A 22318-nucleotide genomic window follows, 5' to 3' on the forward strand; every position below is an offset into this window, starting at 1 on the left:
GGACACAGCTCATCACGTTTCGCTCTTGTCAGGAAGACGTTTTTGAGGCCAGAGAGAGATAGAGAGAGAGAGAGCGAGAGAGAAATAAACAAACAAACACAAAGCCTCCATCTAGTGGTGAATTCAGAGCATGTCAAGTCCTGCAATCAAGCAACAGGGCTCATTGTAGTAAAGGTGTGAGCAGGACTTTTCTCAAAATGTTTCCGCATGATTTTTTTACTGTATTAAAACTTTTATTTTTTTCCAAACATGAAATGTCTGAGGTTCAAGGGTCATCGTTTAAAATATTACCCGTCATCACCCATAGACCTCTTCTTCCAGTCCAAAGACGTGCACTGTAAGCTGACTGGCATTTCTAAATTGTCCGTAGCGTGTGATTGGGCGTGTGAATGGGCCCTGCAATGAGTTAGCACCCCATCCAGTGTCCTCCACCTTGTACACCGAGTTCCCTGGGATAGGCTCCAGGCTCCCCGTCACCCTGTGCAGGATAAGTAGTATGGAAAATGGAAGGATGGATGACCCATATATAGTTCGTCACTTACTAAGTAGTGAGCAGACAGAAACACAGGGGTTACTCCCGCTCACTCCTGAAGGGATTCTGACCATTCCGACCCGTTATTATTTCTCTCTCTTGAATTTGATTTAAACGGAACCTAAGAAGTGTATGAAAAAGATTTTGGGGCAGAACAGACTCCACTGTAAAACTAAAGAAATACACATATATATTGCACACCAATCACACGGTTCCTTTCTGGCCCTGGCTGATAAATCCTCATCTTTAAGTCGCTTTAGATAAAAGCGTCTACTAAATGAATAAATGTCAATGTAAATAGTAGTACATGGAATTGAAAACAGGACAGTCATAAAATCAAAGCATTTCGACTTTATTAAACAATCGATGCAGAGACATTCAGGCTCGCTCAGACTGGACGTGCCGGTGTAGATCCGGCCTTAACTACGGCCTTCAAACCAGCTGCTGGATTTTCTCTCATAAGAGAGTACATAATAATAATGTTAGTGTTTTCTCTCCTTAACCACTCTGCTTTAACTCGCACAACAAAAGCAACCGATCGATCATCTTACACGACGTCTCAGTCCAACAAATGCACATACGTGGATCTACGCCAAATTGGAATGTTCTAACGTTTACAGAACGGATGCCGAATAGACGAGTATGGGACGGAGTTCTCTCTTACACATTTACACCCGCGTCAGGCGAGAAAACAGAACAGTTCGACACCGTAGTAACAAACACGAACAATATAACACACGTTAATATACGATTTTTTTGGTCGTCATTTCTTCTGGGAAGAAGTTAAAAAAAAAAAAAAAGAGAGAGAGAGAGAGAGAGAGAGAGAGTTTGAGCGTAGTTTTGAGTCCATGAATTTAAAACTAAATAATTAGGTCATGTTTTTGTTTCAGGATACTCCGATAAGTCCGATCCGGAATTTAAAAGTGCAGATGAAGTCCACTAGTGGACTAGACTAAAATACGAGTCCACAAAGCTACACTTAAAAGGAAGAAAGCGTCTCGATACATAAATACACGCACGGTTCAACTCTAAACAAGACCGCAGAGCACAAGCACGGTGCTTAGCGCACATTCGGTTCACATCCACGTGTTCGAAGAGTGCTAGGCCGTTAAATTGGAACGCTTTTATTTACCAGCTTCCGATATTATCATGACGTCGTGCTTGGGAAAAACGGCACAACGGTTGGTTCTGCCATAGTGTCCAAACGTTCGTAGGGGGATTCTCGTCCTGTGAACAGAATTACGGGGACACAGCCTTCAGGGCCGGAGCACAAGCGCTCGGCAAAACTGTGCCTTCAAAGGTAGATTCCTTCTGGACACGGGAATACTACGACTTGTGAAATGAAAACAAATACAATATTGTGTTAAGTTAAATGATCTGTACACGCCCTAAACTAAGCATTATTACAAGACGGGGGGAAAAAAAAAGAAAAGATGCACGAAGAATGAATTGTAAACAGGCCGCTGAGCGTTGCGACATCCAGACGCACACATCTGAGAGAAGTAGGCAAGGCAGTGTTGGAAAAGTGCTTAATATTAGCTGCATTCATTATGAATGTTAAAGCAGTAGACCTGAAACTCCTTATAAAACCCACTAAGGAATTAAAGGCCGCTTTTTGGTATTGCGACAAAACGACCGAAACGATATGATTACTACGCTTCCTGTTAGAAACTAACTAGCTGTTGAGATCAAATAAAGACCAGTATTGATGAAAATTCACGAATGAAGATTATTAATTTGTATTAATTCTTAATAGGCAGGCTATTTTAAGTATTTCGGTTCTCGGTCTAAATTGATGAAATAAATAATATCTGCCAGCGTCCGACGCTGAGCTGTTATACACTTTAATAAATGGAAAAGCCGTTTTAAAAGCTGTCGCTATGACGACGCCAACCCCCCCCCCCGCTATATTCGTTTAAGATGGGAAAATGATCCTCTGCATAAATGAAGAAAATTGTCAGTCAACGTCACAAACGTTCATGGTGTGTTTATGTCAAATGTCATCTTATACCAGTCCAGCGTTTTAGGCCAGTGTTGAATTGGGGAGGATGGGGGAGAGGGGCTCAAGGTGAAACAGCTAAGGGATTAATGATAAACACTTGCTATAGATTTCATACTGAGGCTCTGGAGTGTTAATGGACGACCAAGTGTTTATCAAGCCTCCTTAGGTGTGTATGTTACGGAATGACGAAACCCATTGATATAAAGATCCTCTGATGTGTGTTACGGAATGATGGAGCTTATTCATATATAAGCTCGTCGGATGTGGGTTACAGAATGACGAAGCCCGTTCATATAGACGATCATCCTCAGGTGTGTTTTTACAGAATGACGACGCCCTTTAACATAGATGATCCTCAGGTGTGTTACGGAATGACGAAAGCCATTCGTATAGAGCAGTGGTTCCCAAAGTGAGGTGACGGAGGGGGTACGTCAGCAAAATGCTGAGATTACTGTTCATTTAATTACGCCTCACTGAATAACATTAAAATTGTAATCCGTGTTTTTCTCACGGCCAAAAAAAATGAACATGTGCCCCCTCCAGTGTACAAACAGCAAAACTGCAATGTTGTAAAGGTCAAATACATGACATCCAATCATATTAACCTGTCTTTCACGGTCAAAACTGCAAACCACTCACAGTCCTGCGTCAGTGTGCATTTGACCGCATGTCATTTATCGCCAGCACACGGCTATATGATGAAGTTAGGTAATAGCTCGTAACATTAAAATGGAGAAGTGGCTACAAAGCTATCGCCCTGCAACCACAGTCCTCTGACAGCGGTGGCCCAGGTCTGTCTAACACCGCGTCTGTAGCAAGCGTAGGTGTACCCAGTGTTACTAGCCCAGTTCACGCTGATACAGACAACGATGTATCCAAAGTTGAAACGCCACCTCTTCTTTGAAACCCGTTCGTCTAGAGGATCCTCTGGTGTGTGTTACGGAATGACGAAACCCGTTCATATAGAGGATCCTCTGGTGTGTGTTACGGAATGTCGAAGTCATACATATTCATATAGAGGATCCTCTGGTGTGTGTTACAGAACAAAACCCGTTCATATAGAGGATCCTCTGGTGTGTGTTACGGAATGACGAAACCCGTTCGTATAGAGGATCCTCTGGTGTGTGTTACGGAATGACGAAACCCATTCATATAGAGGATCCTCTGGTGTGTGTTACGGAATGACGAAACCCGTTCGTATAGAGGATCCTCTGGTGTGTGTTACGGAATGACGAAACCCGTTCATATAGAGGATCCTCTGGTGTGTGTTACGGAATGACGAAACCCGTTCGTATAGAGGATCCTCTGGTGTGTGTTACGGAATGATGAAACCCGTTCATATAGAAGATCCTCTGGTGTGTGTTACGGAATGACGAAACCCATTCATATAGAGGATCCTCTGGTGTGTGTTACAGAACAAAACCCATTCGTATAGAGGATCCTCTGGTGTGTGTTACGGAATGAAGAAACCCGTTCGTCTAGAAGGTCCTTTGGTGTGTGTTACGGAATGACGAAACCAATTTATATATAAGCTCCTCGGATGCGAGTTACAGAAAGACGAAGCCCGTTCATATAGAGGATCCTCAGGCGTGTTACGGAATGATGAAGCCTACTCATATAGACGATCATCCTCAGGAGTGTGTTACAGAATGACGATGCCAGTTCATAGACAAGGTCCTCAGGTGTGTTTTTTTTTATGGAATGACGAGGATCTTCATGTGTGATATAGAATGACGAAGCCCATTCGTCTAGAGGCTCCTCGAGTAGCTTACAGAATGACAAAAACCCATTTATATTCCTCGAGTTTTTTTTTTTTTTACAGAACGATGACGCCCATTTGTATATAAGCTAATTAGATGTGTGTTCCAGAACGATGAAGCCCATTCATATAGAGGATCCTCGGGTGTGTGTTACGGAATGACAAAGCCTGGTCGTATCGAGGATCGTTGGCAACGACAAAGCTTGTTCATACAACGGCTCTACGGATTTGTATTACGCGATGACAGGGTTTGCCCATATAGATGCTTCCCATTAGAGTGTATTGTGGAACGATCCGGACTGTTCATAGATGCTCTTTGGGTGTCTTTTGGAATGATCGTGTCTGTTAAATCATCAATATAATAATGACCAGGCCTGTTGATACGGATGCTTTTGTCACGTGTTATTGCACAATCTGTCTCCGTCCGTCGGATTACGGATTGACGGGACATGTATATATAGAGGTTTTTATGGTGTGTGTTGCAGGACGATCAGGTCTGTTCATACCACAGCTCATCAGGCATGTACTGTGGGATGACTAACGGGTGTTACGGAATGACTAATTGTTCATACTTTGCTGGTACATTACTGGACTATGAGGTCTTTTCCTGGGAAGTTTGTTGGGTGACACATAAGGACTAGGCCTGTTCATACAGACGGTCCTTAGGAGTGTGTTTTAAAAAGGACTAGGCCTGTTCATTCGAAGGTTTTGTGGTTTGCCTAATGGGACGATCCAAGCTGGTTTCTGGCGTGTTTCCTGTTGATCATGGCTGTTCAAACGTGTTGGCAGCGATCACTGGCCTCCTTCTGGTTTTAATTTTCAGGGAGCTGTAACGAGACTGTATACACACACACACACACACACACACACAGAATAGTATCAAATGAATATGATTAATTAGGATTATATAGCACATTTGTTAATAGTTGAATATTTAAAAATAACCATCAGTAACGGAGTTACAAACGGATCTCGCACTAGAAACAAGCTGTTTCCTGTGCATACACACCTCTTTGCGTACAACTTTGGCACGGCTCATCTTCACACTCTGAGTTCTGCGCAGACCCTTTGGCAACGATGAGTCGTCCTCTGAACACGTCCCATCTACTTCCTCCCTGTGTCCTGCCTGCTTGTACTCTAAATAGGCATTAGCAGAAGAGTAGGATTTAAAGCCGGACCAGGACAGTTCGATTTATTTATGGAACTAATTTAATAGTACTAGAGAGATGAAACCATATATAACCGCACGGATAATCTCTAGTTTGGGAGATTTACGACCCAGATCACAGGCTGAATTCACATTTACATTTAGGGTATTAGGCAGACTCTTTTATCCAGAGCGACTTACATTGATCTCATTCATACATCTGAGCAATTGACGGTGAAGGGCCTCGCTCAAGGATCCACAACTCACAACCTTCTGAGCAGTAGACACCTTAACCCCTGAGCTACCACTGGATTTTCTGAGACCGCCGGAGCTTTTTCATCAAAATACAAATAATAAAAAAGTGCACAGAGTGTCAAGCCGGTCTGATCACCAGCTAGACTGATCTAAATCTGAGCCCTACAGGAAGTCAAGTTTTCCTCTTAAGCATGTTCCCTCAATGAGAAAGTTCAACACGAAGCGAATCCTTATGACCGGTCTTTGAGTGCGTGACTAATCTAGAGTGGGCGAGGAATATTTCTGGAATGTTGTGTCCTTGTATTTAGAGGTACACTGGAAATGTCTGAAGCAATCAGCTGTGTAAACCAGCTTCTCGAAGTGTAGGAGGTACAACTAGATCCTATTAAAATCGGTAGCTGTCTAAAGCACGCCATATAAGGCGCACGCAGCAACACTACAGTCATTGTTTAAGAGATTATTGTGTCTTGGAAGCTTTTAAGCATCATTTCAGGCAGTTTAATCAAGGCGCATCACATCTCATCTCGCAACACAGCCACAGCATCATCTATGGCCTTCATCGGAAATCCGGTAATAAAAATATTCACACCCGATCCTTATTTCTCTGGGGAAAGTTGTATCAAAAAAAAAAAAGAAAAAAAAAAAAGAAGAAGCTGCGAGCAAGAAATAGAAATCGTTGCAGGATGTGCAGAGTAAACAGGAATGACAGGTTTATAGTGGATGGTGGTATTCATAGAATATACTGACGTTTTCAGTAAAGGCAATGTCAGTGCCAGGGTATGCAAGGCTCTATTTATATTCCAGGGCTGACTGGAAGTTGGAGAAGGAAGAACTATACTGCTAGCGTACGCTCTGAAAGTGTGAATCTGAGAAACACCGTACGTACATGTCCACTAAATTATCCAAGAACCTTGTTCTTAATATAAGTCCAACAAACAGAATCATATCTTAATCGTGTCTTACTACTGTACCCATACTGACGCTTCAATAATTAATTTACGTGCAATAAGGAATTGTTTTTTTGTTAAAAGTCCTCACAGACTTGCATAATCTTGTGGGAGTGGGTTCTATTCTGGTTGTGCACCGAATACGTATTACTCAGTATATACTTGAAAATATCAACAATAGGGAGAAAGTGTGAAATAATTTCTGAGAGACAACAAAGCGGATATGATCGGGGAATTGCCACGTGACGTGGATTAGGACGGATAAGAGATTGATTAGAGTAGAGACAGGCAGACAAATCCGAAACGTGAGACAATAGCATGGTCAAAAACGGGCAGTGGGTCAATAGCGGGTATAAACGAGGCTAAACAGGACCGGAGAAACGAGGAGGAGAACCGGATCAAAAGCATGAAACAAAACGCGATGTACAAAGGCTTGGCGCGGTGAGAACACACACGCGGTAATACTTCGCGATGAACAAAGAGACACGAAGGGGTTTAAGTAATGAATGAAATCAAGGGTGAACACACATACGGGAAACGACCAATGACGATACGGCGGAGGAGACAGGACAGAAATCATAACGAAACACAAACGTGTCAAAAGTAAACAAAGTCGATGTCACCGGAACCCGGAGGTTTGGGTGCTGCGTGCTGCAGCGCTAGCGCGAGGGGAAATCGTCTACTGTTAAGATTGTCTACTGTTAGATACCATAATGGATCCCAGGATACATCCTGCTTAAATCATATCCCAGTAATATGGGACTGATGGCATCATCAAGCTTCCTATAAAAGTGGGTATCCAAAAGTCTTGACCAAAAACACCCCTGTGTTGCCCGGAAACGTGTTTTTATTACCTTCTGAATTCTTATACACGGACATAAATATATATTTTTATGAAATATTTTATTCTTAGATAACCACAGCGTCTGAAAAAAAAGAGAAACGTTGAGAAAGGTTTGACTGTCAGTTGCCTACCAGAGCCCTGGGTGCTGGGGTCTTCACTCTCAATGCCCGGCTGGGCCGGTTTCGCGAATGCTGATTGGCTGGACGGAACCTGGGTGAGGTCAGGAATACTAAAGCTCCTTAGACGCTCACTGATGGCACCCTGTCCCTGTATAAAAAAAAAAACAAAATCAGGTTATCATGTCGAGTTCTATAACAGAAGTTCCTCCGTTTGTCTCTTCGCCACGGATGGATTAGGTTTAATTATACAGACGCTACAATTTAACTGGTTCCTGATGGCATCTTATATCTACTAATAACCAGCATCCATCTCGCTCTGGTTATTTCGTGGTTCGTTTCGTTTTCAGGAAGTAAAACAGTAGCTTCCTAAATCTTTGTGAACGGTACCAGTTATTCAGCTATGAAAAGAAAGAAGAAGTGTGAGCACACAAAGGGCAAGCAAAATCTCCAGTATGCTAAAGAAAATAATTATTGGCACCCCCGACGGTCAACACGCTTTATTCTCAATTTAACTTTATCAATTACTAAAGAAATGATGTCCTTCTGTCTCGCCTCATATCTAAAGAGATATACCAATTCCTAAGCGCTTTAAAAAAAGAAATCATTTGGGAGTCCAAGAGGGAGGTGGGAGAGATGGTATCACTCCAGGCGCTCGTCTATTTGCACGTACAGCACGACAAATAATTAACCGCACTCGAATCTTTCGTAAAATGAAAAATAAAAACACCCAAAACTGTATACGGTTCCATAACGAAGACCAACTGTACGCCGATACGTGAAATTCTGGAGGGAACGTCGGACGGCGTGACGTGGGGACGTAACGACGTGTGACGTTAATCCATCTATGTTCTATAACACGTAAAACGGGAACATGAAAGGAATATTCTAAAAACCACTCATGTAAACACCGTAATCAGAATATCGTCTTATTCAGAATAAGGTCCGTAATTAGATTACCGCTGTCCGTGTAAACGCAGTCAATCAGTGGAACACTAACCGAACCCCCCCCCCCCCCCCCCCCCCCCCCCCCCCATATTCTTGCTCATAAGAATTTCTAGGTGTGCCAATAATGCAGCGGACCTTGTAGCCTTTTAATAATTAGCTTTTGAACAACATTTTTTTTAAAAATAAAATAAATAAATAAATAAACAACACTGGCTTTTAAACAGCATTTTAAAAACTAGCTTAATCTCCTGGTAGATCTCGTCACCCTGGAAAGAATCACCGCTAAATAAATAAATAAATAAATAAACAAATCTAATTCCTCTTTCCATACGCTCTCTTGGTAAAATGGGTATACATATAATACAGCGTTTGCGTGCAAGAAGAAGCAAGTGAGCAGAACATAAACAAATCAGGGTGTTACCTTCAGCGCCAACACCTTTAGCCAGGCACAAAGACCATTACGAGGTTAGTCTAGTGTACAGAGAGAGGAAGAAGGGAGAGAAACAGAGAGAGAGAGAGGGAATGAGAGTGAAATAACCAGAAGAAAAGCACAGCAGAAACGCCCGCTGTCTTCAGGAATAAGATTCCACTGCATGCGGCAAGCAAGAAATGATTTTTCAGCAGCGAAGCCTGAGAAATAAGGGTCAAATAAATTATATATATATATATGTATCGTTATGCCATATTTCTTAATAAACCTGCTTCCCAGATCAATGATGTCTGTGTGATACGCCTCATGCGTGACATTATTCAGAACACGACGAGATAAATGATATTTATATTACAGATCATTTGCGACAAACACGTACACTGCCGGTCAAAAGTATGTGGACACCCGACCGAAATGTTTCTCATGATCTTAAAAACCTTTTGATCTCAAAGTTTCCTCCATTAGAAAACGAAAAAAAATCTTTATTTAAACGGACGACTCGGGGGGGAAATATTTCCGAAAAGCAGGCGATGAGAGTCCGGCGTCGGTGTGCACTCCTTTAATACTGTCTAAAAAAGCATCTCGGGGAAATTCCTCAAGAAATCGGGTGAGAAAACGCCGAGAATACGTTTCTGGGGAAATTGAAGCTGATGAAATACTAAATTAATGAAGATTTATTTTGGATTTTTTATTTATTTTTATTTTTTTAGCACGACATACTTCCCATAGTTCCATTTGTGTTACTCGAGAGTTTTGATGACTTTATTATTATCCTAAAATGTGAGGGGGGAAAAAAGAAACTTTTGACCGGTGTTTCCACTGCGAAGTTGGAACATTGGCGATAACACTTTTTTTTATTCAACACGTCGTAAATCTTCTCTCACTAGCAAGACTCGTTTTCCACCAGCACTCCGTCCTCCATGTTTGCTTTGCTCGCTTACATGCCGACTTGATTCTTCGGGTGGTACAAAAGCGCTGGTTCGGTAGGACAGGACTGCTTAGGGGTGAAGCGTTAAACGCTGGCACGAGCGGGAGTTCAGGACGTTAGTACTGACAGCTTAATGTTCGACTCGAGTGGATCGGTAAACTGAGAACGTGTGAAAGACTCCTTTGTGAGACAAAGATGAGTGTTGTGTATCTGTTACCATGACGGCAAAAAAAAAAAAACCCTGCGTTTATTCACGTTTGAGCTCTCCCTCTAGAGAGTGTGTGTGTGTGTACTACCTTGACAGCGGCAGTGACAGCGACTGAAGCAGCGACACTGAGGCTTTGCCTTCCGAGGTTCACCATGGTCTCATAACTCTTCTCTTTGGCCTGAACGATGTAATCATCTATCTCCTGAAACACACACACACACACACACAGTTAGCATCAAACAGTTAGCACCAAAATTCACATGCTTCACTGGTTCTCTTTGTCTTCTTCTATTTATTTTTGACTACCTAGAACAAATTAACCGTCTATTTCTAAAGCCACGCCCTCGGCGTGTTCGTCTTCCAGCTTTTCCAGCGTCGGAAGTAAAGAAGTTAAAATAAACGTCCGGTAGGAAGAGGATATCGTGTTCGACAAGCCCGCGTTTCCATTCATTATTAGTGTCCTTGGCATTGTGGAGTTCGGTTTGGTTTTCCTTTAAAACTACAACAGCCTGGGAGTTTGATTAATGTGAGTACCCTCTCTCTGGAGGCCAGCAGCGGGTGCAGGAACTTCCTGAAGATCAGACCGGCTCCTCTGGTGTACGGCGACACCAACCAGATCACCACGCACATTTTTAACTCGTAGTACAACGGAAACCTGCCGGTTCGAATAAAAACAAATAAACAAATACAGGCGTTTACTGACAGCGCTGGAGGAGATGTGACCGAGGTCATGAGGCACAAACCTCATGAGTTTGCCGAACACACGGCACTTTTAAAATGAAATCCTAACAAGCAATTAAAATATTTCGTAAAAAAAAAAAAATTAATAATAATAATAATTTTTTTAAAAAGTGTGTGTGATGTCTCACCATGCTACGGAGAGGTCTGCGATCGTCTCTGCTACAGTATATAGAGCAAACACAATCCAATACATCATCCACCGCACCTGCGGAAACACACACACACACACACACACACACACACACATAGAGGAAAGGGAAATGACAGGGATCAGATAGAGCTGCTGTACTGCTTTTCCTCTGTACAGGACACAGACGCTGATTCGGCACGAATACAAGCCAGCCTTCACCTCTGTTAAATTTCACCTGTTTATTTCGTAAATATCCCAATGTTTTATGAGAAAGGAAGAAAATCAGGCTTACGTATTCTTTTACAGACTTGGTCCTGACTGCTTTGTAGGAGTAATATGCTGGATAAAGTGTGCCAAAGAGAAGCCTGGAACACGAACACAAACATTCAGACATAAAACACTATCGGTACATTCACACGGACGACGATAATCCGATACGCACGCGATTAAGACGATACTCTGATTAAGAACGTAACATGTAAACGGAGATTATTGATGACCTTAATCCGATTAAAGTCACACTCGAAGTAAACACGAATGGAATTAAGACGTGTGGAGTGTTCCTGTTTTAGTCGCATTATCGACGTGCGTTACAGACACGTACACACCTTGATCACGCTATTAACGTCCGAAACCGCGCACTTTATACTATATAGACGGTAAGTACGCGGTTTGGGACGCAGCCTACGGCTTCAATCAGTCGTCTATTTGCACGTACAGCACGACAGATAATTAACCGCACTTGAAGCGTTCGTGAAATTAAAAATAAAAACACCCAAAACGAAGACCAACTGTACGTCAATACGTGAAATTCTGGAGGGACGTCGGGCGGCGTGACGTGGGGACGTAATGACGTGTGACGTTAATCCGTCTATGTTCTATAACACGTAAAACGGGAACATGAAAGGAATATTCTAAAAGCCACTCATGTAAACACCTTAATCAGAATATTATACGTCTTATTCAGAATAAGGTCCATAATTAGATTACCGCCGTCCGTGTAAACGCAGTGATTGTCTCAAATGGTGACTACGAGTTCAACTACAACGTTACCGATGTTTTGTAGAAAAGAAGCCAGATCATTGTCATGAAGTATATCACTAGTTCCAAAATAATAATAATAATAATAATAATAATAATAATAATAATAATAATAAATTACAAAACGTCAAAAGAAAAAATCAATAATACAAAACAGCTTTAATTATGAACCTCAAATTATGAACATGTTCTCATATGGTTTTCATCTTTGTAAGTGTTTGAGACCCTCGTTTCTTTTCTACTCTGATCAATATAGATGAGCTTTGTAAAGGACGTTTTACAACACATTCATTTTCTCTAGTAATGTAAACACCGATCAGCCATAGCGTTAACACCACCTGCGTAATATTGTGTAGGTCGCCCTTGTGCCACCAGAACAGCTCTGACTCGTTGAGGCATGGACTCCACCTTCGAGACCTCTGAAGGTGTGCTGTGGTATCTGGCACCGAGACGTCAGCAACAGATCCTGTAAGTCCTGTAAGCTGCGAAGTGGGGCCTCCGTGGATCGGACTCGTTTGTCTAGAACATCCCACCTCGAACTCTTCGTCACGTTCCTCAAACCGTTCCTGAACAATGTTTGCGGTGTAGCATGGCGCATTATCCTGCTGAAAAGATTCCACTGCGATCAGGGAATAGCGTTGCCATGAAGATGTGTACTCGGTGTGTAGGTGGTACGTGTCAGAGTAACATCCATACGAATGCCAGGGCACAAGGTTTCCCAGCAGAACATCGCCCAGGGCATCACACATGATTCCACGTGGATTCCACATGATTCATCAGACCAGGCCACCTTCTTCCATTGCTCCCTGGTCCAGTTCTGATGCTCATTCGCCCATTGTAGGTGTTTTCGGTGACGTACAGGAGTCCGTGATGACTTTTTCAGCAGGTTGTGCATCAGTAGCTCTTCTGCAGGATCGGACCAGACGGACTAGCCTTCGCTCCCCATGTGCATCAGTGAGCCTTTCGCATCCATGACCCTGTTCACCGGTTGTCCTTCCTTGGACCACTTTTATTAGGTACTAACGACTGCATACCAGGAACACCCCACAAGACCTGCTGTTTTAGAGACGCTCTGACCCAGTCGTCCAACCATCGCAATCTGGCCCTCGTCAAAGTCGCTCAGATCCTTCCTTCCACTTGCCCGTTTTTCCACCTTCGAGAACTGACTGCCTAATACATCCCACCCCTTGACAGATCCCACGGTAACGAGATAATCCATATCATTCACTTCACCTGTCAGTGGTGTTAATGCTACGGCTGATCTCTGTATCTCTGTGCCATGAGAGGAATAACACACTTCAGGAAGAGCTAAAAATACACGCCACCCCATGGTTGATTATTTTTATTTTCCGATAGCAGCACGTCACAAACTATTTTGTTCCTTACCTAGGTCATTTCATCTACATTGACAAAACGGGACTCGGATTTTCTGGATGATTTTACGGCAGAACGGTTATCTGTTAGTAGTAGTAGTATCTGGTAGTTATCTGCAAAAGCCCTTAAAATACTCGAGCATCCTCCTCATGGTGTGTGTGTGTGCACGTGTGTGTGTGTATCGTTCCGTTTCAGATTTATAAACATTTCAAACACTTTTGTTTGATCTTGTGAAACTGAGCCAAGTGGAAAACATTATGATCGCTGACTGTGGGTTTGTGGGAAAAATGCAGCCTTTAGTGAGACTGCGTCCATGCCAATATATTTTCATGTAACTATGGGAACGACAGCACCGCCTGATACTGCGTGTGTGTGTGTGTGTGTAAATGGGAGCTGCTGGAACAATTCCCCCTATTGCCTAACCGTCTCTCCACCCTTTGCTATCTCTGCTACATGAACTAAACAACAAATAAACACTGTTCCTGTGTAAGACGAGCCACGTTAAGGTCACATGCTAACGTAACTGGCCTTGATGAACTAGAAACTAGCTTAAATAAATAAATAAAGAACGTTAATACTAATTACTCATACTTCTGTGTTTGCTCTCTGCAGATTCCTTTCTGCACAGGACGAGCAGATTTCATATCTTTTAGTCCGTTATTGGTGCACTTGAGTTTCAACCAGAGGAAGAACTCTCTATCGAGTATCGCTAAGGCGATCTGTCTGTCAGTAGAAAGGTTTTTTGTTGTTGTTGTTGTTGTTGGTAGTTTTTTTTTTTTGTGCTGGATAATCAACACGCGTGGAAGTCGGATGACCTTTTCAGAATCAGGAACACGCAGGCTTGTAAAAACGTCGATGTCGAGAGAAAATAAAGACAGAAGGGAGAACGGCGCACGCTCCCGGCGTTCACCACCCACTCGCCGAGTTTTTAAAATCGAGGACGCAGCCACGATACAACCTCGTCCGTTGTGTTCTTTATAGAGCTGTTCGTGAATGTAAAAAGTCTGCGAAAATCAAAGCGCACGACAAACGCCGTTATCGACTCCCGAAAGAAGGAATCGATTCTGAACAGCTGTAACGAGTCGTTAGTGATTCCAGACTGTACTTCCTGTACTAACCTACGTAGGTTCGTAACAAAAAAGCCCCGCCTCTGGTCTTCATCGGCTGCTCGCTGACAGCGGTAGAACAATCACGACAGACTGGGACGTCTGACCGATCAGAGCAGAGTATGCTCTCTGAAAGGAGGAGTTTAGAACGAATCATTTAGAACGAATCATTTAACGAGTCGTTTGTGACACTAGGGGAAAAACGGTCATGCTGCAGTTTAAATCACGAGCACGTTAAAGTGTTTTTTGACCTCGCATGCACGAAAATCTATCGTATGAGACCTTTAAGACAAAATTAGGAACGTTTAAAAACGGTAATAGGTGCGCTTTAAGAGATTTAAGAGAATACATCTATGAATGTAAACGTTCGCTAAACAATATCGTGTTCTTGTTTGTAAGCGATTGTTCTCTATCTAAACCAACATTCTCAGCTAACTTTTACTACACGTAATTTTCTCCTTAAAACATTTCATACTTGTGGTAAAATCGCTGAGTCACCTGACCATTCCACTTCACACCACCAGACAGCGCCATGAACAGAATACTAGGCCACTTCTGGATCATCTGTAGTCCGAACCGATCCTCATTAGTTCCTTGTTTACTCGTTTTTTATATACTCCCGGTTTTCATTAGCTCGTCGCGAAGTCTTGCGTACTCTCCAGCTGCGAATCTGAGCCTTTATATCTCACGTTTGGGTTTTTCTTCTTTCTGATCCTTTAGAGACCGACTCTCCTGACGCTATTCTTCTCATGAGATCCTGTCTTTGTCCGACTACGACTTAACTTGTGTCCTACGTTCCCGAATATTCCCGAATAAACTTCAGCACTCACTAGGCCACAAAATGAACAACTCGTGACTCTGCTTTTTTCATAACCATGTGCTAATATTGTGTGACCATGACCATGACCATCACTCCAGATGGACTTTTACGTGTTTGGAAGAATCCCGGCGTTGACGTCTTCCGACACATCCACGTTATTCTGGTTTTGGAATCTCACAAGACGGATCTTTAACCTGTGGACTTTACCGTGAAGGTTTATATATCGTCTTTATCAGGCAGACGTAACGCTGTAACGTGTGACGTGGCCGTGGTATCTTAGATTCCCACAGATAAGCGACGCTCCACGTGTGCATGATTAACTAAGCAAACACTCGAGTAACTCAGTAAACACTTGAAACGCAGTGTAATTGCGAGTGCTTCAGAAAGTGAGGCCCTGGGACTCCTGATTCTGTTACAGTGTGGAAATCACAACCTGCCATCATCAACACTCTTATCTTTATGACTGGGCTGTTAAAGCTCTTATTAGCCTGTTTTGGCGGCTAATCCAATCCAATTTGGGTGTAATCACTCGGACCCCGAATCAATCAGGACTATAAAAACCGTCAACTTCTAACAACAATGAATAAATCTGCTGTGTCAGTGAACCGCTCAGGAACAGAAAGCTCTCTGGCTCCGATAAATATCCTGAAAATGATCGGATACGCTTAAATAATCAGCTGAAAATCGAAGTTTTGTGGCTTTTAGTATGAATATGTCAGCGTTACGGTCATCTATAAGCTAGCACGCTCCAAAAAACGAGGACGAAATTTCGCATTTAGACGATATACAAGCTCAAAACGTAGTCTCGCTCTACCGCCGATACATCGTTGTGCACTTCGAATCAGATTCCGTCCAATCGTATGCTCTCTAGGATCTAAAATGCCGAAGTCGTCGAGCAAGAGAACTCGTATCGGCGAGCGCGGGTCGTGAATGCGTCTGTGGCTGTTCGAACGCGTGCGTTTTATTCAGTTTTCCAGATGTAAGTTGGTTAGGAAAGGAAACGGCTCGACTTCGTTCACTTTACTGCTCGCGTCCGTGATGCTAACCGTCAAGTACGGCTTAGCCCGGGCTGTGAGGTAAGCCAGACACTACTGGCTATTTAAAAAGGTGGAGGAGCCACTTGATATATGTCAGCACGTCGAATAACGCAGTGTGTTTCGAGGAAATTCACGGAGAGTTTAAATGAATTTAAATGAAACTCATTTCCGGGTTTTGGCGTACAAAAAGACGTCATCCCTGCGTCGCTCACCGGTGATTGGCTGTAAGTTTAGGAAGCGCTTGATTTGATCAGCAGCGGAGTTTTCTATGAGCGGAGGACGAACTTTAAACGTCAATATCGCAGTCGATCATGATCAAGTAATCGTGGGCAGTCGAAATCGTAATCGCGATCGATATTTGATTAATTGTGCAGCCCTAGAGGAGACGTGTAAAAAATTCGTTACAGACTTCCCCTGATAAACGAATCCGATCCGAACTGATAAATGTTTTTTTTTAAAAACAATTGTATTTGACACATTTATATCAAGATTGCCATTTATATCACAATTTTCTTACATTCCTTAAAACCATAACGAGCACAACTGACTCTGGAATTCATTACGACTACCTCTACTAGGAGGTGAGGTGAGGCAGAAATGTCACCGGTCATCCATCAACAGTACAACAAGGAAAGTCTTTAAAATCTACAGCGTTCTTTGAACATGCTTTTGTCACACGGCGCGTGCCGTAGACTTTAAAACTGTGATGTCGATGATAAACTGCTATATATCTATAATATGCCCACGGGTATGTTAGATTTGCATACTGGGTTCTGAAAGATGAAAGGTCACGTGACCAGATATGCAAACTCTCTCGCTGGTGCTTAGCTTGTGCACACGCTGAGATAAAGTTAATATGGATTCAAATGTCACACTGTTAACCCTGGAATTACCGTTTTAACTAACAGCCAAAAATTCCTTACTACTACTACTACTAATAATAATACTACTAATACCACTACTACTGCTACTCCTAATACTACTACTTCTGCTACTGCTAATACTACTACTTCTGCTACTGCTAATACTACTACTGCTGCTACTCCTAATAGTACTACTACTGCTACTGCTAATACTACTTCTACTGCTACTGCTAATACTACTACTACTGCTACTTCTAATACTACTACTACTGCTACTGCTAATACTACTTCTACTGCTACTGCTAATACTACTACTACTGCTAATACTACTACTACTGCTACTGCTAATACTACTTCTACTGCTACTGCTAATACTACTACTACTGCTAATACTACTACTACTGCTACTGCTAATACTACTTCTACTGCTACTGCTAATACTACTACTACTGCTACTGCTAATACTACTTCTACTGCTACTGCTAATACTACTACTACTGCTAATACTACTACTACTGCTACTGCTAATACTACTTCTACTGCTACTGCTAATACTACTACTACTGCTAATACTACTACTACTGCTACTGCTAATACTACTACTGCTGCTACTGCTAATACTACTTCTACTGCTACTGCTAATACTACTACTACTGCTACTGCTAATACTACTTCTACTGCTACTGCTAATACTACTACTACTGCTAATACTACTACTACTGCTACTGCTAATACTACTACTACTGCTAATACTACTACTGCTGCTACTCCTAATACTACTTCTACTGCTACTGCTAATACTACTACTACCGCTAATACTACTAATACTACTACTGCTAATACTACTACTACTGCTACTGCTAATACTACTACTACCGCTAATACTACTAATACTACTACTGCTAATACTACTACTACTGCTACTGCTAATACTACTACTACTAACTATCACTTACCAGGGATTAGAAACATTTCGGTTCGTTCTGATCGGAAATGATATATTTTTACACCTCTGCTCCAAGCCCCTGTTTAGTTGGAAACCGGATATAAACGAAATAAAAGAACGGTTCTTTACATATGATAGCCTGTGCTCCCTCGAATTCCCAGCTACAGCAGCAATCTAATGTCATATTTTCCTGTAGCCAGGTGTACAGGAAGTGATAAATTATGGACAGGAATTTAGGCCTAAAGGGAAGACGTGTAGGTTTTTAGGCCATACGTTCTTGAAATCCCACCCGAGTGGAAAAATTCCGTTATTATTACCCGGTGAAGCTCTTTTTAAAATGACATTTTCACTCTGGAACAATTTAGAGGGATTCTGTTTGCGTTTCCGATTATGTCCAATAAAGATTTGAGTTCGCTTTCGGGTCGTGCTTCGTTCCCTGTAACATTTCTTCGTCCCGTGACTTACTCTTACCAACTAACTCCTCTTCCTTCCAAATGAATAAACTTCAACCATTTTTTCCCTCAACCGAGCCATTGGGAAGACGTGAAGCCAAAAACGCTACCTGGAAAAACCTACCTGAACTGGCGAAATCTCGACTACACAGAACTGCGATCGCACGCTCGTTCGCAGTGATGTCTGTTGGTAAACGAGACCTTTTAGCTGTACTCATGACATCACGTGACGCGTCTCGGCCCGAATCCGCGTTGACTCTGAAAAATCGCAAGCTCCTTCGCATATCGCGGCGTTCGCTTGATTTTGCGTTCGCGTTGAAATCTCGAAATCCTGGACGGACTGGCTGTAGAACAAGACACACCGCCGTGGGCGGGACATATTCGTTCTTCAGAGCATTTCATTGGACGATCACAAGACTAGTACAGGTTGAATCGTCAACAGAAAAAAAAAAAGGTTGAAGGTTTGAACTATACAATTAAAACAAGAATGATTTTTGGTGTTTTTCCTCCCACTAGATATTAGTAATATAGTAATAGCATTGTACTGTTATCCACGTCACTAAAGGACATTTACAAAACCCTCTGAAACCCCAGTAGCACTTTAAACATGCTCACTACCCTGTTTCAGACACACATCATGTCCATGTGTACGAAGACAACACAGTGATGCAGGTAGACGAAAGTCATCTCATTCCTCTAGCAGGATTAATAATATTACAGGATGTTCCAGTCTCGCTAAACCCTAAAGAATTTTCGTTACGAAGATGTTGAAGCAGGAAAACACACAAAAAAATGGGGTGTATCATTACACAGGGTCAGAAGAGAAAGCCTTGGGCAAAACCACTTTTGTTCAAAGACATAAACAGTTTATTACAAGCTTATAACATCTGCAGTAAATGTGCATTATATACATAATGATTTAGAAAAATTAAAGCAGTACCATGGAAAGTTAATAAGAACAACAACAACGTTAATAATAATAATAATTATTATTATAAAACAATAATAAAAAAAAAGACAACAGTTAAAATGCAAGTTTAAAAAAGTGTGTCTTGAGTAGAGCTTTAAAAATGCCAAAGGTCTGAGCTTCCCTGAGTTCAGGAGGAAGAGAGTTCCAAAGTGAAGGAGCGTAGACAGATAAATCCCTGTCACACGTAGATTTTAGGTGGGTTTGTGAAAGAGTTAACAAATTGGACTGTGAGGAGCGTAGTCTGCAGGTGTAAGGGATCAATAATCTAGATAAGTAATGCGGAGCCAAGCCGTGTAGTGCCTTGGACGTCAACATCATGATCTTAAAATGGACACGGAACCTGACCGGGAGCCGGTGTGAGGACTCCAGAACAGGAGTAATATGATCACATTTCCTGGTTCCCGTCAGGATCCTGGCGGCAGATTTTTGAACATACTGCAATTTGTTAATTGTGGATTTAGAAACTCCGGTTAAAACGGCGTTGCGGTAATCCAGCGGAGTGACAACAAATGAGTTAATCAGCTTTTCAGCCACAAAGACGTTTAGCATTAGGCGCAGTCTAGCTATATTTCTGATGTGAAAAAAGGATGCTTTAAGAGTGCTCCGAACAAAAGAATCAAATGCAAGACTGGTATCGAAAATTACTCCAAGGTTCTTCATTTTACTTCGGGTCTCTAGAACAGAGCCATCAACAAACAGAGACAGTGGACCAGCTTTGCGAATTTGATGACGGGAGCCTATAAGCATAACTTCGGTTTTCCCGCTGTTCAGGCACAGAAAGTTCTTATTCATCCACGTTTTTATCTCAGAAATACATTCAGAAAGAAAACAAACATCAAGGTTTTCACCAGATTTTGAGTGAATGTAGATTTGGGTATCGTCAGCATGAAAGTGATAACGGAGCCCGAGCGATCGCAGCAGATGCCCAGGTGGAGATAGATCAATATTGAAGAGCAGAGGGCCTAAAACTGAACCCTGAGGAACACCAGTGAGAGCTAGTGTCAGACCTTTAGCCACCCAGAGAAATAAAGTGGGGACGGTAAAATAGGATTTAAACCTGTTTAAATCTGTCCCAGAAACACCAAAAACACTTTCAAGGCAGATAAGTAAAAGACCATGATCCACAGTATCGAAAGCAGCTCCAAGATCAAGAAGAATAAGAATGGATGTAGCGCCAGAATCGTGTGTGTATGTGTATATATGTGTGTGTGTGTGTGTATATATATATATATATATATATATATATATATATATATATATATATATATAATATTAGGGTATTTTTATTTTTTATAATTATATATAATTATAATTATATATAATTATGGTATTTTTCAGCATAACATTTTTAACAAAAGTATGCACAACTAAAATAAATATGAAACTGCTATATAATTGTGGTGAATTTTAATTATAGCAATAAAAATAAAAGTGTTTTTGTATAAAAACAGCAGCATCGTATTTATGTTATTAGTCGCACGAGCTCACGGTTATAACTACTAGTTAGCCAACTGCTAAGTCAAAAAAATACTCCCTATTTCATTTAAAAAAAAAAAAAACAGGAGAACATGGCAGTTTTTTTTTTACTCACACAACAACTCTGGATATAATCCACGAAACCATTTTATCCTTCTGTCGCCTGCCAGTTTAACAGTTGAACCTCTTTCCCCAAGCAAGAAACAACGTATAAGGTGGGATAAGGGAAGTTTAACTATGTCGATGTTCCCAATCACAGCAAAGTCCCTACGTAGGCGCCCTAAATGTAGGGACAACACTATCAGACTCTACTACCTACCTAGTGCGTTTTGTTTACAAGTAGAGCCGTTTGGGATTCGGCTCAAACTTTCGTTTGCAGCTTATCCGGCTAGCAAAAACCGAACTAAACGATTGTTTATCATATCGTCAGAGCAACGTGACAACGGTTATTTCATTAGACGCTGCCATTCTATGTTTTATTTCCCTAAATATCAATTCGATAAAACATCCTTTGTCCGTTTTATCGCCTAAAGGGTGAAAAAAACGTTAGGAATAACTGATAGATTATTTGTCCAATCAGAACCTAGGATTCAGTATAGTCCCCGCCTCCTGAAAACGCTGATTGGATAGATCGAATTGTTTCTAGGTGACGTCAGCATGCCTAGCTTTCCTGATGTGCTCTTCCTGCACTGCACAGCTTAGTGTTTTTGTTCTAACTGGAGTGTTTTAACCTTATTAAGCTCATGAGTTGTGTTAGATTATGAAACAAACAAAACAAACAATCAAGCAAATAATAAAATGCTTTTAGGGGGCGACTTTTATGTTAGAGCTGCATAACAGTATGTTACACTGAGTTATCACTGAAAATATTCATGAAGTTTATAGGCGAAGTAGTGTAGTGAATACCATAATATAACCTAGGTTTATTTAGGTTTATTTTATTTTATTCTTAACCTGAGCATTTTTACCCTGGATCTGCTTCCAATTAGCACTCATTAGGTTGCCAGAGTTTATTGCACAACTACTGCAAAACAAACGCACAAACAAAAACAAGCAATAGTGATCCCTGTCCTGGACATGTTTTCCTATATTATTATTATATATCTGTCTATTATTTATAGTATTTCTAGTATCCTTTCATTGTCATGTCCAGGTGCATAACTTCAGCTAAATGGAAAGCCAATGCAAACAAATTCAACCACAGGATCCCAACCCTGCTCCTGTTGTACACCTTACTGCACAATTT

At 41.7% G+C, this 22318-nt stretch overlaps 1 protein-coding gene across 1 annotated transcript; it reads right to left on the reverse strand.

The window, feature by feature from the left end:
* Positions 1-868: 868 nt before the first annotated feature.
* reep3a (receptor accessory protein 3a) lies at positions 869-21444 on the reverse strand. Its single transcript, XM_017476878.3, has 8 exons — positions 21188-21444; positions 11280-11352; positions 10986-11062; positions 10651-10771; positions 10205-10318; positions 7618-7753; positions 5303-5430; positions 869-5131 (listed from the first exon to the last, which is right to left on the reverse strand). The coding sequence occupies exons 1-8, from the start codon at positions 21217-21219 to the stop codon at positions 5057-5059; spliced, it is 756 nt and encodes a 251-aa protein (XP_017332367.1). The 5' UTR covers positions 21220-21444; the 3' UTR covers positions 869-5056.
* Positions 21445-22318: the final 874 nt, after the last annotated feature.

Source organism: Ictalurus punctatus, chromosome 9 (genome assembly GCF_001660625.3).
Source record: "Ictalurus punctatus breed USDA103 chromosome 9, Coco_2.0, whole genome shotgun sequence".
Lineage (NCBI taxonomy): Eukaryota > Metazoa > Chordata > Actinopteri > Siluriformes > Ictaluridae > Ictalurus > Ictalurus punctatus.

Coding starts and splice junctions, on each gene's coding strand:
- reep3a (XM_017476878.3), bottom strand. CDS start 21,219: ATGGTTTCGTGGATTATATCCAGAGTTGTTGT. Junction 11,353..21,187: donor ATTATATCCAGAGTTGTTGT/GTGAGTAAAAAA, acceptor TTCGTGTTCCAG/GCTTCTCTTTGGCACACTTT. Junction 5,132..5,302: donor CCAAAGTTGTACGCAAAGAG/GTGTGTATGCAC, acceptor GTGTGTATACAG/TCTCGTTACAGCTCCCTGAA.